Source organism: Arachis hypogaea, chromosome 9 (assembly GCF_003086295.3).
Source record: "Arachis hypogaea cultivar Tifrunner chromosome 9, arahy.Tifrunner.gnm2.J5K5, whole genome shotgun sequence".
NCBI classification, from domain to species: domain Eukaryota; kingdom Viridiplantae; phylum Streptophyta; class Magnoliopsida; order Fabales; family Fabaceae; genus Arachis; species Arachis hypogaea.
This window is the reverse complement of record NC_092044.1, coordinates 113,454,715-113,471,259: the sequence shown is the minus strand read 5'-3', so window position 1 is coordinate 113,471,259 and position 16,545 is coordinate 113,454,715. Positions and strand designations below refer to the sequence as shown.

General features: G+C 29.9%; 1 protein-coding gene across 1 annotated transcript; it reads left to right on the top strand.

Moving 5' to 3' along the window:
• Positions 1–12,778: 12,778 nt before the first annotated feature.
• On the top strand, positions 12,779–14,644 carry LOC112712084 (zinc finger protein JAGGED-like). The gene is made up of 5 exons (XM_025764874.3): positions 12,779–13,080; positions 13,179–13,273; positions 13,361–13,495; positions 13,738–13,828; positions 13,890–14,644. Coding segments are annotated over exons 1-5 (732 nt in total). The 5' UTR covers positions 12,779–13,078; the 3' UTR covers positions 14,299–14,644.
• Positions 14,645–16,545: the final 1,901 nt, after the last annotated feature.

The following is a 16,545-nucleotide window of genomic DNA, read 5'->3' as shown; positions in this document are numbered from 1 at the left end:
AATATAAAAGTACTTTTCTGTTTATTTATTACATGAAAAACATTTTTTTCTGAAGAAAAAAGATCTTTTAAAAAAATATGTTAATTACAGCTTCTCAAAAGAAATTTTTTAAATTTTTTAAATACTTTTATTTTTACTATTAGAAATTTATCAAACACGCTAATTTAGTCCTAGGCGCATTTCTTTTCCTCTTCATTAATTTTGTTCCCGTGCATTTGGGTCATACACCCTTTTTTTGGGTCAACGGTCATAATACACAGCCTTGCTTAATCTTGCAGTACACATTTGACGCATTCCACCCTTTCAAACATGATGGCCCCGCAGCCCACCCATATCCAAGGCCTCACATGGAGTCCATCCAACCACGGCCCATTCCTGTACATCCAGCCGCAGCTAATTCTTTCCAAACGGAGCCAATTCCCTTCCCCAGCAGGAGCTACTCGGCTACATGGAGGCGTCATGTTACACCGTTCACCAAACATAGCTCCCCTTGGACACATGTCAGCACGAGATAATTGCAGGAGGAATATCTGTACGCTCACCTCTGTACCCTATAAATTCCCTAAAGGAAGTTGCAGTTGAACTCTTAATAAGTAATAACATCATCAAAGTACTTCCTTTTGTTTTTTATGGTAACATTCAAATCTCACCACGCAACAGAAACACCAACGATCTTATGAAGAAGAACTGCAGCTTCCAATATATATGAACCATATGGAGATACCAAGGAGCCATAATTGAGCTTCGAAGGCCAAAATGAAGCTGAGGTTGCAACATTGATAGTCTCCTCCTTCTTCAACTTGAAATGAGATTGGTTGTCAAAGAGAATCCGATTTTTTGAGGTAGAACTTTATGACACCTACTTGCTGGGCTACTTGCAGATGATGAGGAAGACCGATATAAATCGAATTGAAACTATATTTCTTCTATGAATCAAAATCTAAATACCATAGAAATGCAACACAACCCTGTTGTTACATACATTGAAACTATATTTCTTCTATGAATCAAAATCTAAATAATTTAAAAAATAATAAACTAAACAAATAACTTAAAATTTAAAAAATAACCGCTTAAGCAAAATAACTTAAAATTAAAAAAATAACAACCTAAACAAAATAACTTAAGTAAATAACTTAAATTTTAAAAAGTAACAATCTCTTTTAAATTTAATATTTTATTATTTTATTTTAAAAGAACATTTTGTTTCTATTTTCAAATTTAAGCTCTTATTATTTTGTTTTTTAACTTGTTTCTTACTATTACTTTCTTATTTGTTTTGTTATTACTTTTAAATTGTTGATTTTATTATTAAACAACCGTCCTAATTTTAAAATAATTTATAGATAACTTTGTTTAAATTAATTCAATAATATTAAGATTTAAATATTTAACTACCTTGCTAATAAACTCGAAAACTAAATCCTTATTGATATCTAACAACCTAACCGAATAATTTATATATTAATTTTTTTTAATTAGTTTAATAATATTAAGATTTAAATATCTAACTATTTTATTAATAAATTCAAAAACTAAATCCTTATTATTATCTAACAATCTAACCAAATAATCTATTAATTTATAAATAAAATTACAAAAAATTTTAATAAAGACATTTAAGCAAATAATCTCGAAACTCAACATATGAGTGCCACGTCAGCAAAAAGTCTCCCTATTTATATTCGATCTGGAAAAAAAATTATTTCAAATTTAAAAAGTAACAACTTAAGCAAATAATAAATTATAATTTATAAATAACATTTTAAAAAATTTTAGTGATGATACCTAAGCAAATTATTAGTTCAACAATATTAAAAACTAAATACCCAATAACCTAAGAAAGCGATTTAAAAATTTAAAAGGTAACAACGTAAGCAAATAATAAGTTATAATTTATAAATAAAATTTTAAAAATTTTCAATGACGACACTTAAGCAAATAAATTTCCAAACTCAATGTATGAGCACCACGTCAGCATAGGAACTTCCTATTTATATTGCTATAAAGATAAAGATTTTTTTAAACAGTATAAATAACCTCACATCTTAATAAGACTGGTAATTCTATTTACTTTATTATAATCATTTGTAATTAGCATAGTAGTTTATAAATTATATAAATTTTTAAAAAGTATTCTCAAACCCAATTACTTACTTAAAAATTAAAAAAAAAGTATATTTCAATTTAAATTTAAAATTCTAAACATAATACTTTAATTAAAAATTATAATTAAATTTTTTTAAAATAAGTACACATTAAAAATTAATAACTAACTTAATTGTATCAACAATAATTCAAAAAAAATTTATAACTTTATGATATTAAATATTAAATTATAAATTATCAGGATATTAACGGTGTGAATCAAATTAAAAATAAAACCACAAGTAATAACCAAATAACTTCAATTTATATTTTAAAAAATTCTAAATTTCAAACATAAAAATAAAAAAGAATTAAAAGAAAAATAACAACTCAAGAAAAGATAATGTTTCCACCGAAACAAACATATGCTTGGCATTATTCTATTAGATAGACTCTAAAAGGGATTCCAAAATATGTGCATCCAAATTCTCAAATTTTATTTTTAATCTTGATCTTCTTGCAAGTTGAGGTATCTCCTTCCATCTTCAAATCTTCTGACTCCGAAGATAGTCGCTTAGTTAGTGTAATAACATTTTCCAACACTTCAGATTCACCATTGGCTGTAACTTCATTGGAGAATTCAAGCAACAAATTATGTACTTTTACCACGTTAAATTAAAGACTTCTTTCTAACTTTTGATTTTATCTCACTAATATTTTTTGAATAAAATTAAGATCTAATTTTGAGAGAACAAACAAACAAAAAATTTATTTTTTGAACAAATACCTTAGCCCTTTCTACTTTCTCCCCTTTAATGATTGATGATGCCTTTGAAATTGGAAGCAAACTACCGGTGTAGTCAACATCCTAAAATTATAATTAATTATTAATTATTATTTATAAATTAGATACTACTAATGATCAAGGAAGTAAAAAATAAACTGATTTTTAATATAAAGTACACTTATAATTATACTCACAATTTGAATAGGGTGAGCATCTTTGAATTTATTTACGAGGTCTACATTATCAGTCATCTTCTTAACTTTATAAGAAAGTGAAAAATGTGGATTATCAGATATTTAAACTTCAACGATGAAGATAAAGGTTTTATCAATTAGGTTGAGAAAAAGTGTAGGTGTATCCAATAGATCTCCTTTCTGTAGGGTATTGTATAATATATTAATAATAAATAATATAAAAATTATCATTAAAAATATCTTCACTAATGTTTTTAGAAATAAATATTGGTTAGAACTTACTAATAGGAGTGGATCAAGTATCTCTACACAACTCTTTTCCAAAACTTGTTTTGCCTCATTGTCAAAGACTACAAAACATGCAAAATAAAATAAAATAGAATTGATGAACAAAAATCAAAGAACGATTAGGTGAGAATAAACAAATAAATTTAAAATATAAATAATATAAATTTAAAATAAAATAAAAAAATATTAGTAGAAAACTCACGTAATCGAGCCAAACCATCTCAATTGAGCATGGCAATGGAGAATTTTCGTAACTTGGTAGTGTTCATAACCGTATCACTCGTATATGTACACACAAATTGTCGATGATAGGATTGATGTCTGTAATTTTGTGAATGCCAGTCATTGGAATTAGTAGAGAGATTTTGAATATATGTAAAGAAAGGGATTAATGTACTTTAAATTGTGATGCTTTACATCTCTCATAATTTATACTTTTATAGTTGACTCATAATTAAAATTTTTTAAATTTAATTGACTTTAATTTAAATTTAAATTAAAGTCAATCAAATTTGAAATTTAAAAAATAATAACCTAAGTAAAATAACCCAACAAATAAAATAATTTAAAATTTAAAAAATAACAACTTAAGTAAAACAATCCAAACAAATAATTTAAAATTTAAAAATAACAACCTAAGCAAATAATAATTTATAATTTATAATTTATAAATATAAATCTAAAAATTTCTAGTGATGACACCTAAGCAAATAAACTATCAGAATCAACGTATGAGCGTCACGTCAGCATATGAGCTCCCTATTTGTATTACTATAAAGATAAAGATAAAGATAATAGATAATAGATAAATAGATAATAGATATAGGGCTGCACATGGATCGGATAATATTCGTATATCCACGGTAATTATCCACATCCGATCTGAATTTTGCGAATATTATCCGATCCGTACTATGGTAGGATTGGATTGCAGATTTGGCAGTGATATCCGCGGATCCGATCCGCAAATCCGCATATCTGCACATCACATATAAATAACATAGTTTAAGAAAATAAACCTTAATGTGATATGAATTTTAGTGTGTTGTTTTATGAATTTTATGATATCTTGTTTTTTATTTTTTATGTTGTACTCTAACTTAGAATAATTAAACTTAAATTTTGTGTTATTATTTTTTTTATTATTTAAGAGAACTTTTATTGATAATATTTTAGAATTAAATATGCTTAAACGGGTGAAAAATGAAATTTTTTTTGTAAAAACAGTCAAATGGAATTCAAAAACATTTTTTTTAATTATGCAGATATACCCGATATCCGATCCGATCCGATTCGCAAGTCGGATCCGGCCTGAAAAATTGCAGATGTCGTATCCAATCCGATCCGATTAGCGTAGTGTGGATCAGATAGAATTTTAGACTATATCCGATCCGATCCGATCCGTGTGCAGCCCTAAATAAATAGATAGATAGATTACTTTTATTTATTCTTTGTATTGGCCATTGCTCGGTTTATTTGTTTTTGGGCTGGCCACAGTATCGTATTTTCACTTGCAGTTGTTTTACTCCTGAATGTCAACACTCGTGCAGTGATTTGGACTTATGATGTTCTTGGGTCTATTCCAATTATTTTATTTTTCAATAAGATCCAGTAGTTGGCCCTGATATATTGGGCTTTTAAACGTAAGAAACCATTCAACGTAAAAAAAACATTAAACATACATATATTAGACGCAAGAAAAACAAAATCATATGAAAACAATCAGTTATTTTTATAATAAAAATAAAATAAATTTAATAACTCATATATTTATATAAATATACAATGACTAATCACTGATTGAATTTGGATGTGTTTAACCCCATCCATCCCAATCTTTGTTGTATTATGTTTATGAAAGCACTAGTTATTAAGGTATTATTTAAGAGTTTAAGCATATATATTGGCTTAGAAAATACGTGTTAGCAGGCAAGAATAGCACATAGATAAAACCTGGGAAATGAGATGAGGGAGGTAACAAACTAGCATACTTAAGCGAGAGCTCTTAGTAGTTAGTAGGTACTGGCATCATAAATTGGGTATAAATATAGAATAGGAGAAGAATGACACCTCTTATTAGGTTGGTGTTGGTGAGTGTGCCCTCGGGGCTCGAGTGTGATTATCCTATGTCCATACCTAGCTTACTTAGAGCATACCATTTCAGGATATTTTTCTAAGTTCATCATACTACTTAATCCACCCCAAATATATCATGTCATTTTTATTTAGCTTCGCATCGTAGGGCGTGGTAAATTAAATGTCACCCAACACCATCATGACATATGCGTTCTCTTAAGAGCTACACACTATGCTTCTTTAGCCCACTGTAGTTCTTTGTTTCAGCAAATTGAGGTTACTGTAGTTGCAATTCTTGGAGTCCATTTCTAACTTCATTCACAACCACCACCCAACAAAATTAACCACTTTGCTATTGTGGATTTCTCAACTTATATTGTAAGTAGATAGATTCCCTATAAATTTTGTTGAGGTCACCTTTTTCTTATTTTCTTATTTTTACATTCATATTCTTATATTCAGAAGGCTAAAATTTTTTTATTATAGATTATAAATACGTGTAAATTAGAATTGGTAATTGGTAGAGTAGGATGGGGTTTGGATTTTATGCGTGGATTGAAAATTTCATTAAAATTCTATCCTACTCTAACTGTGAGTTGAGAATTTCTCAATCCTAACCATATCTACAACCTAAAATTTTAAATCCTACCTATTCTACTCTACCCGCTAAAATATCAATTTTTTTAAAACAAATATAAAATTTAATCATTCCATATTTTATACATATTAATAAAATAAAAAAATGCTTTAGATTACTAAATTAACTAATTAATCTAGTAATTATTCACTTATTACAAGTTATTACATAAAAAAATTTGTAGTTTTAATTCTCACCTCTTTTATTATATACCTAATTTTTATAAAAATATGTGTTATATATGGGATGCGGATAGGATAGGATAGGATAGGGTACACTCTAAATCCGTATCATACCCTACCAAACCGATCTCTACTCTACTCGGAGCGGATAGCACGTGTAATTAAGTAATATTGCTATTTTTGAAGTTTTTTCTTAGTGTGAAGGTCAAACAAAAAGGGACGGTGCATTTTAATTAAGGGAAAGTTTAGGGGTTAGCAATTCTATTGAATTTTGGCCAGCATGTAACCAGCAGAAAAATGTGAGTCATTGGATGAAATCTTATACCAATCTCACACCATCAAATCATTATTGATGGCTAGTTGATGACTAACAATCACAAAAGTTGCTGTCCCCTAGCATTGCTCTTTTATTAATTATGTTTTATAAATTCAATTTAAACGAAATTATTACATGTGTGATTTCCTTTTTTAAATTGAAATTTTAGAGAAAACTGAAATCGAACGTTTCTCATTTCTTACAACATAAATTTTAAAAATTTATGAATATAAATTTGGAGGGTCTGATTTTCTTCTCCTAAAAGATTTTACCGTCTGATTTCTAACGTCTAAACTTAATGGTGTATTTTTTATTTATGTTTGTCACGTTTGGATATGTATAACACTATACTCTAGCGACTTATAACTTTAGAAAATGCCATTTTTAGTCCAATATCAAAATTAATTTCTGTATATAAATTGATCCAAAAAACAGAATAATCAAATAAATATTAACATTTTGTAGTGTTGAGATGACGAAAAAGAAATAATAATTCTTAGATTATTATAATTGAGTGGAACCCAAAGACAATAGAAATTAATTAAAAAAATGATTATTGAAGATCATATGATTGTTCTGATATGCATGCCGAAAAAGTTGAAAATGATTTAATATAGGGGGGTTTAATTATATTTGTTCCCGGTTGGGAATGAAGGCAAGCTAGGATAGAGAAGAAGAGATACTGAGATAGGAAGTGGTAACATTATGGTGAAAACTATGGAGCTAGATATATATTAGGAGGAGAAGGTACTTTTATAAGAATGAAAAAATGGGTATATGCAAAGGGAAACTGCAACCGAAATTTCGAAGTAATAACTAAACAGCTATTCGATCACAGAAAGTTAGATGGAGGCTGAGCCCCCAATGAAGTGGCAATGAGGGAGGCACAGTACTCATTGTGGAAGACTAGTGAGTAGTGAACAATATAATAACCTAACTCTTTGACCTCCATTTTTAATAAGACCAATCAATCACTACTATTGATCCATATGGTAATGGGCACATAGGGGATAAAGACAATTATCTGATTCTTCTTCTCACCATTTGGTTTCGTCTCGTAACTAATTACTTCCAAGCTCATCAATTATTTTCTTACCATAATACTCTTCTCTCTTCACCTTTTCCTCCAAACATCCCATTCCTTCTCTTGTGTTCTTTTCTTTATGTTAGTCCCAACTCCCAACCAATGTCACACCAGATCGAATCACTCGCCATATTCATTCATGTGAAAATAATAACTAATAATTAATAGTTGTTAGATGATTCCACATGTTTTATTAAACTGTTTAATATATAATTATATATACATCTTAGCTATTATCCTCATTTTACCAAAATAAAGATAAAAATATACTTTTTATTAATATAAGTTAGCATTTTGCATCATTACTTTATTTTTATACTAATAGGATTTAAGATTTAAAATTATTTAAGTCAGCAAAATACTAATCAAATGAAACAAATTTAACGGCGAACAAAATTTATTATTTTTTGTCAATATTTTTAACTATTAGTCTAATATTTTTTGTTTAACAGTTTAATAATATCTCTTAATCTATACTTTTAAACATTGTTGATTAATTACTAATCTAAAATAATAAATTTTATTAGTCAACGTTTTTCTAAAAATAATATCCTTAATGCTTAGAAATCAAATTTTGGAAGAATTACTATTATTCTTTAAAAATTAAAAATATTGTACATAATATTCTTCTATTTGTAAAAGCATACTTTAATTTCCCTTGAAATTTAAGTTATTATTATCGAATAACATTAAATTACTGTCTTTGAAAAGATTAATATGGACATACATAACAAAACAAAATGTACATATATACAATAATAATAGTTAAACCCAAACTTTTTATTCAAGGTATAGGACTAATTTTATTTCTAGCACTAATTTATTTTTTTCAAGTTTTCTTCTTTGAGAATGCTAGTTGTAATTTGGAACTTTTTTTAATTATATTTCTTGCTATTACTATTGATCCAAATAATCCTACACTTAGAACCGCTTGTTCTTATCAACAAATACCCAGAAACATAAATACTAACTACTTCTTCAATAATGATAACTAATTTTTTTTGTATGTGTTAAAAATGAACACCAACATATATTTAGAAGATGAATTACTAAACAAAAATGTTACATGCACATAAAAAATCTGTCATCATGTATTTAATTATGTATAAATATATACGTTATTTAACTTATTTTTGATATATATTTCGTATAAATATTGATGTTTAAATAAAATAAAACTTTATTAGCTTGAATTCAAAATTTTAGGTTCCAATGGTTATTGTATCATTTAACATTAAAGAGAAAGTATACCTAGAACAATGTGATTAGGAAAATAAATTATGTTTGAAGAAAAGCATCAACATCCATCTATAGATGCTTTTCGAAAATAGATAATGAGTGGTAACTTGAAATTGTCTTTTAACTAGTCAAAGAGTTAGAGAGTTTATAATAATTATGGAACATGGTTGAAATTCCATTAATACATATAAAAATTTTCACCTGCACAGCTCCTATTGTTAGCTGGTTTTACTAGGTGGTAGGCTACAGTGCCATTTGCATACCAAAACAAAAGAGGTTTGTTTGTTATTAATATGTGAGGTCCTTTTCTTTAAAATTTCATTCATTGTTTCAATGATTCATTTATTCTTTTAACTTAATTTGCAAAAAGATGTTTATCAAATAGTCTTGTTCCTGAACTCGTAACTAAAAGCATGGGAGTTATTTGCAAATAAATACACATCGTTGTCTATTATTATTTCAGCAATTATTATTGCTTACAAGTTATTACTCAATGTTACTATTTAATCAGGTACCAAGATTATTAACCGTACATATGAATATAAGTTTAAATTTGGTTGAATTAAGATTGGAAATGGATACTTATTTTCTTCAATAATTGATATCAGAACATTCAAACCAAACTCAACTACCATGACTCAAAAAGCAATAAACTTCAACAATAAACATGAAGTAAATAACAACTTCACAAAAAAAATAACTACAGACCCAATTAAAACTAAAACAATAATAATATTTAAAAATATAGTATTAACTGTTAAACTAAGAATATTTGACTGCTGATGAGTGCTGACTAAAAATATCAACCATTATAAATAAAATTGTTGATGCTTGAGACTTTCTCAAACTAAAAGCCCAAGACTTGGTATACTTATTTATATAAGCAGGATATTGTGGACACATGATTGCTGGGAGTATTACAAGTTAGCACCTGTTATTAGAGTTATTTTGCTTAGCAGATAAAAATCATGTAGTATTGTACTTATATATTGTATAGTCATGAAAATGGATGAAGATTAATTACATAAGTTACATTGGTTTGTGTCACAAGATTGGAATGTATGATTGTGGTGATGCTTTCACTATATATATATAGCCTCAGTCATCTCTCTCTCTCTGAGCATTTCCTCCTTTGAATACATTTATAACATAATATATAAATATAATAAAAGATATTGTTTAAACAAATAAATTTATCACCAATATCATCCATAATTAATTGAATCTCTAATTATATGTGATTCGTTTAAATTTTATGTCTATTTATTTGTTTTACGGTATTAAAACAAAAATTAATCTATCGTAAATTAAAATTTTATTTAAAAATTTATGATTAATCAATAAATTATTACATATTAATAAATTAATCACTAAATTAGTTTAAAATTAATAAGTATTGTCTCAGATAAATATCTATTTCATTATTTATGCCTTGGTAGTTGGAATGTAAATATTCTTATTAATAGTGGACACTGTACTGCTTGAAGTAAAGAGAGAAGATAGATAGCTTCATTTTAATTCTTTAACACTAGAAATCTTCTACTAAAAAGCTTAAGGCAGCAATTTTGTTTGTTACTTTTAATCAGCTAAAGAATTATAGTCCAAATTGTGGCTACTTTAATTAAGCATGCATGTGGAAGTGTGCTTGAGGTCAAGTTTGACCTATAGAAGAAAAATTTGAATACTTGTTGCATACAGGGGTTTTTCCTTTCCAAACTATATATCGGTTTCGCAATATAAAACTATATGGTCAGTTATATTTGGGATATTAAGTTTTAAACTATAGCTATTCAAATTGTTTGATGCTGTTGATGATGATTTATTTTTCATGTACTTTTAATTAGATTGAAAATCTGATCAAACTGCATGATTAAACTCTTACGTACGTACACCCCTCAGCTCAAAATTTAATTTAGCAAGATTCCATGTCTTTGTAATTTTTGTTACCTTGTTTCAAAACATACTAGAATTTAATAGAATGAAGCGAATTGTGAAGGTTCTTGAACAATGAAAACGTGCACTTTTGATATATTTTGTTATTATTGCATTGGCCTAAAAAGAGGTTCTGATTTTGTGTCGTTTATTATGAATATTTCCTTGTCTCCCTTGCAGTACAATGAATGCTTATTGTAGTACATATAATGAAGGGGTTTGGTACCCGTTTACATAAAATAATTAATTAAGCAGGTATGATTATATAGTATTAATAATAATGTCAGTTACGTTACGTTGAGTCATCATAAGTGAAAGAACTTTTCAATTAAAATTTTGACTGCTTGAAGTCGAGGACTAAAGGTAGTGGAGCCAACATGATGAAGACAATTTCCTCTACAGGTTTGTAAGTTGCATTGTTAGACTTTCTGAACACACAAGAGATGTTTGTTGGATTTACTGCTTAAAATTGTGAAGGACCACATGAAAAGTAATCATATATATACACACAAATACACATACACTTGCAAGAGATCTTCAGAATTCAGATAGATAGGGCGCGGTCATTGCATGATTCTTCGGTCCAGGGTTTTCAAAATTATAAAATCAAATCAAGTCAAATAATTATTGTTATTTGTGTATGTGTATGTATATATGTATATGTGTGTCACATAAATTAAATAAACAAATGATGAATTGAATCCACGGCCTTCATTCATAGTACAAATTAGCAGCTAGTCAATGAGGCTAGTGTGGTCCATGAATATCACCTGATTTTAATGCTTACCCCTCTTATTAGGTAGTGTCTTCTTTTTCCTTTATATCCATTTCAGGTGTAGTAGTGTGAAGAGCGAACGAACCACTATTCAGTTCATCACCACTGGCTTGTGGACAATATTGCTTCTAACTATCTATTCTGATCTTCTGCTTTTTCCATTTACAAATAGTCAAATACCATACATACTTAATACTAATACCTACAACTTGCTTGCTTTCAAAGCTTGCTTTAACTTAAACCATTATTTAAGTGGTTCTGTACTGTCATCTCTCACAGCTTTAATTAAACTCCACAGTAATCAATGGTCCCAACCCCATTATTTTATTTCAAACAGTTTTGGCTTTTATTTGCTTATATAGAAGTTTACCAATTTCACACTTTTTTTTTCTGATAAATAAATAAAAGGATTAATTGCAAAGCATTATAAGTTAGAAATTGATGTTTTATTTAGAATTGTCCTGATGATGAATAATGGGATAGAGAAGAAAAATTGAAATGCACTAGCTAGGAGGTGTATGCATATATACATAGAGAGGAGCAGTGAAAAGGACTATGTATATGTGATCTAAGAGATATAGCATAAGTTTCAAAGAATAAAACAATAGATGTGGGGTTGAGTCTATCTCAACTTAGATTGCAAAAACCCTAATGATAGATACTGATAGCAACCGTTCGTTGAAGCAAGTCTAAGTCCCCTGGGTAGAATTTAACACCCCAGAAAGGAGGCATTGAGCTATTGTATGTGGACCATACATTACCTGTTTCTCTAAACATGCCCCCCTCCTTTTAGCACAATAACAACGCAAATTGTTCACGTACCCTTATGCCTCTTTCTGCTATATAAATGCCTTCTTTCATTCTTAGGGCAAACTTTAATGCTCAAACATGTGTACTGCACCATCTCATTGCCACCCTTTGTTGGCAATATCAACCTCAGCTCTAGGGCAAAAGAAACTATATAGAGCCAGAAAAAGTAGCGCCATTTATATAATTAATATCAATATATATAAGAAAACGTCTTTGGGCTTACTTCCCTAAGTTTCCAACGAAACTAGACCAAACTAGATTGGAATAATTAGTAGTAAACACTTGTGATTAAGCGAGCCTTCAATTCCCACACTCACCCACTCTCTCACACTCTCTTTTTAAAGTCACGAGACCCACTGTCCCATTGTTCATTCAATTGTGTGTGTGTGTGTGTGGGAGAGAGAGAGAGAGAGAGAGAGAGAGAGAGAGAGTGTGGCGTGGCAGAGGAACTGATAGAGAACTTTCAAAGCTCTTTATCTTCTACCATCACTCAACTAGCCTCTATATCGCAGTTCCAAACTAAAAGTGTGTCTCGCAAATTTTATAAAAAGCTTTTAGTTCTATCTTCCCTTCATCTGAAAGAAAGAAAGAAAGAAAGAAAAGAGGAGTGCTGGCTGGCTTGCCCCTCATATTTATATATATTTTCTGTCTCTCTCTGCGTGTCGGTACCATGTAGGTCTTCCCCCACTACTACTACTACAAAACCTTGTTGCTTCTCCTCTATCTCTGCTTCTTTCTTCTATTCATGTGATGACTTGTTTCCTTCACAGGAGACCAGAAGGAAACCCATTAGACCTTAACAATTTGCCTGATGACTACAATAGAGATCATGGCAAACAACTCCTCCAAGACACCTTCTCTCCCGGTAAATACTTGTCTTAGTCTTATTTTTGTTATACTAGCTAGGTAGGTGAAACATGATATATGTGGAAGTTGGTTTAATTGGGTGCAGGATGCAGGAAAAAGAAAAGCGGCGGCGGTAAGGATGGAAAAGAGGAGTGTGGGAAGGTGTATGAGTGTAGATTTTGTTCCCTCAAGTTCTGCAAGTCCCAGGCTCTTGGGGGACACATGAACCGCCACCGCCAAGGCTACTCTCTACTCTATCTCTTTTTTTCTTTATATTATTATATACATGTAAGAGAAACGGGGGACATAGATTGATAGATTGTTAATGATTTGTCCATGAAGATAGGCGTGGTCATTTCAAATAAAGAAGCAAGATTCCTGAGATTTCTTGAAACTTTAAAGAAAGAGAGGGCCCTGCTAGCTGCTATTTGCTTCTTTTTTCTTTTTTGTTTTTATTTATTTAGATTATTTGATTTTCATCAGAGAGGGAAACAGAGACGCTGAACCATGCCCGTCAGCTGGTGTTTCGTAACGATCACACCCTTGCTGCTCATCAACCTCCACCTCACTTAGGGTATGTTTGTCATTTCCATTATTTCCTTCTTCCTCTCCTTTAATTCTTATTTTCAATTCAGATGCTGTCAAGACCCAACAGCGGCAGCTCTCAGATTCCCAAGATACTTCTCTGCGTCATCCACGTCATCAACCGCTGCAGCATCTCATCATCAGCCCTATCTATACGCTTCACCATCCAGGCCACCGCCGGTCTCCTTCCCGGGGGCTCATCACCAGTTCGCTCCACCTCCTCACGATTACTACGTGGGGCATGTCCTCAGCTATGGCGGTGCGGCGGAGTCATCAGCAGGAGGAACAGGAGGAGGCAGTTACACGTGCATAGGTGCACCGGTGGTGGGACAAGGAGGGAAGGAGAGGGAGCAGGAAGGGTCGTTGAATTGGGGAAGATCATCATCAACATCGGGATCACAGCCTCATCATCGTTTGGATCCTCCTTCAGCGATCAATCGGTTTCAAGATGGGTTCTAATATAATATATATGAGATGAGATTCTTTGTTTATTATATATATTGAGTAAGTGATGATTATGAAATAGAGTTGTAGTATGCTATGCTATGCTATGCAGTATGTATCATAAAGACACGCCATCCGAATGAGAATGAGAGAGAGACATAACAAGACAGATGGGGTCATGACTCATGAGTGAGTGAGTGAGTGAGTGAGAAGAGAGAGAAAGTTATCACTACTTTGTTATTTTCGGTCTTGGTTTCGTTTCGTTTGCTTTTCTTTTCTTTTGTTTTGTTTATCTCAACAGTGACTTGGCTGCAGCTTTTGAGCTCATGTACACGCTCAGCTACTTTGGCTTCTTCGTTTTCCTCTTCTCTTCTTCTTCTCCTTCTTCTTTCCAACTTTAACAACTAACTAACGGGCCCTATTCTATTTCTATTGCTAATTTGTTACCATAACAAATACTAGTTACTAAGTTACATATCAACTCAAACTAACTTCCCACTCTTTGCATCCCAAGTATATAATGGATTATGTTAATTCATAAATCATTGAATGTGTGTGTTGCCCTTTTCTTACTCTAATTGGTGGTGGCTTTTGCAGTTTCACTTTCACTACCTGAATCTTTGCCGCTTCCTCTTCTTCTCTCTTGCTCTCATTCTATCCCAACCAAAATTGGGCTATCAGTGTCACACATGTCTGCACAATTAGGGTAATGACATACACACAACTCCCACTCCTCTTTAATTTAGACCCATCCTGCTAATTAGGATCCATGCTTATAACAATCAAACCTCCCAAATATCTCATTTTCTTCTTTTTATCTCTCAAATTTTCTACTTGCACTATAGTAATAAAATCAACCTCTTATATTTCTTTTCAACATTAGTCAATGAAACCAACGAAAACTACCACCTAAGGAATCAAACAGTTTTGTCACCGTCATCTTTGGTGCTAGCGTATAGTATAGATACACAAATTTTCATTATCCATATCTTGAGTAATGAGCTTATGTAAATTAAATTTCCATGAGATAGATGGTTAAAAATTTTATATATTAAAAATGTTTGATAACAAAAAAAAATATTGATAAAAAATTGTTAAAATTTATTATTTTTAATTTTATTTAATATATTATATAATAAATAAAATAAATTTAGACTGTTTAAGCGGATTATTTTTTATTTTCTTAACATATTACTGCTTATATATTTGCGTTTTGTTGATATAAGGGAGAATGAATACAATTTCTAAGATAAAAAAATAAAAACATATAATAAGTTTTTCTTTTCCTAATTAATATTTTCTATTAACCTGATTTATTTTATTATATATATAAATGGGAGAACTAAAATATAAATATATAAAAGTCTTAACCATCTAATAAAAATATAATTTCTCCCTCAAACAATAAATTCTTAAATAAGGTTAACTTTTCTAAACCGAATCTTGCAAACACATTATTGTAAATAGAGCTTAGTTAGTACAAGTATGAACTTTTATATTTGAACTTAACAAAAGCCTGCGTTTTCAATTTTGGTTTGGGGCTCAATAGCCATGCTTTAATTATTTGGATAAGACTTGCTGCTAAGTATTTATCAACCATTATAAAATTAAAAGCCTTATTTTGATAATAAAAAAATATGTATTTTATACTTATAACTATTTTATAATTGATTTTCTATCCAAAGTTTATTTAGATTTCTAAACGAGAAATCAAATATATGGTGCATAGACGGATCCCATCGATCCAAGGAAACGAAACTGATGAGACATCCAACGAAAGTTCATTTATTTCTTGGTCAGATAACGATAGTTGATGAAAAGGAATCAAAGATTCAATCACTACTTAATGCTTTATTTAGTTTTAAATAATTTTATATTATTAATTACGAATTTGGGCTATATCACTACTTGAATCCAATTGAAGGAAAAAACGTGTCTAGCAAATTGAAACTGACATTGGATAGTTGTGTAAAAATAATTATTAATGGTAAAAACTCAAAAAGTACCACTGGCTGATCTGGTAATCTCACATTTCAAGCTCATAAATAAAAGATAGTACTATTTAAAAAACCTTAATAAGAACTAAGAAGATAATAGTACTACTGTTTAGTTTAGTTTGGGTTCTCCGTATCTTGAGACTAGAAATTATTAATTTGAGAGCAGTATAGTATAGTAGGGTAATAGCAATCTAATAATCTAACCTTTTAAAAGGCCTTATATGCCTATAAAGAGGAGGTAGTAGCTAATAGGTAGCTGGTGAGG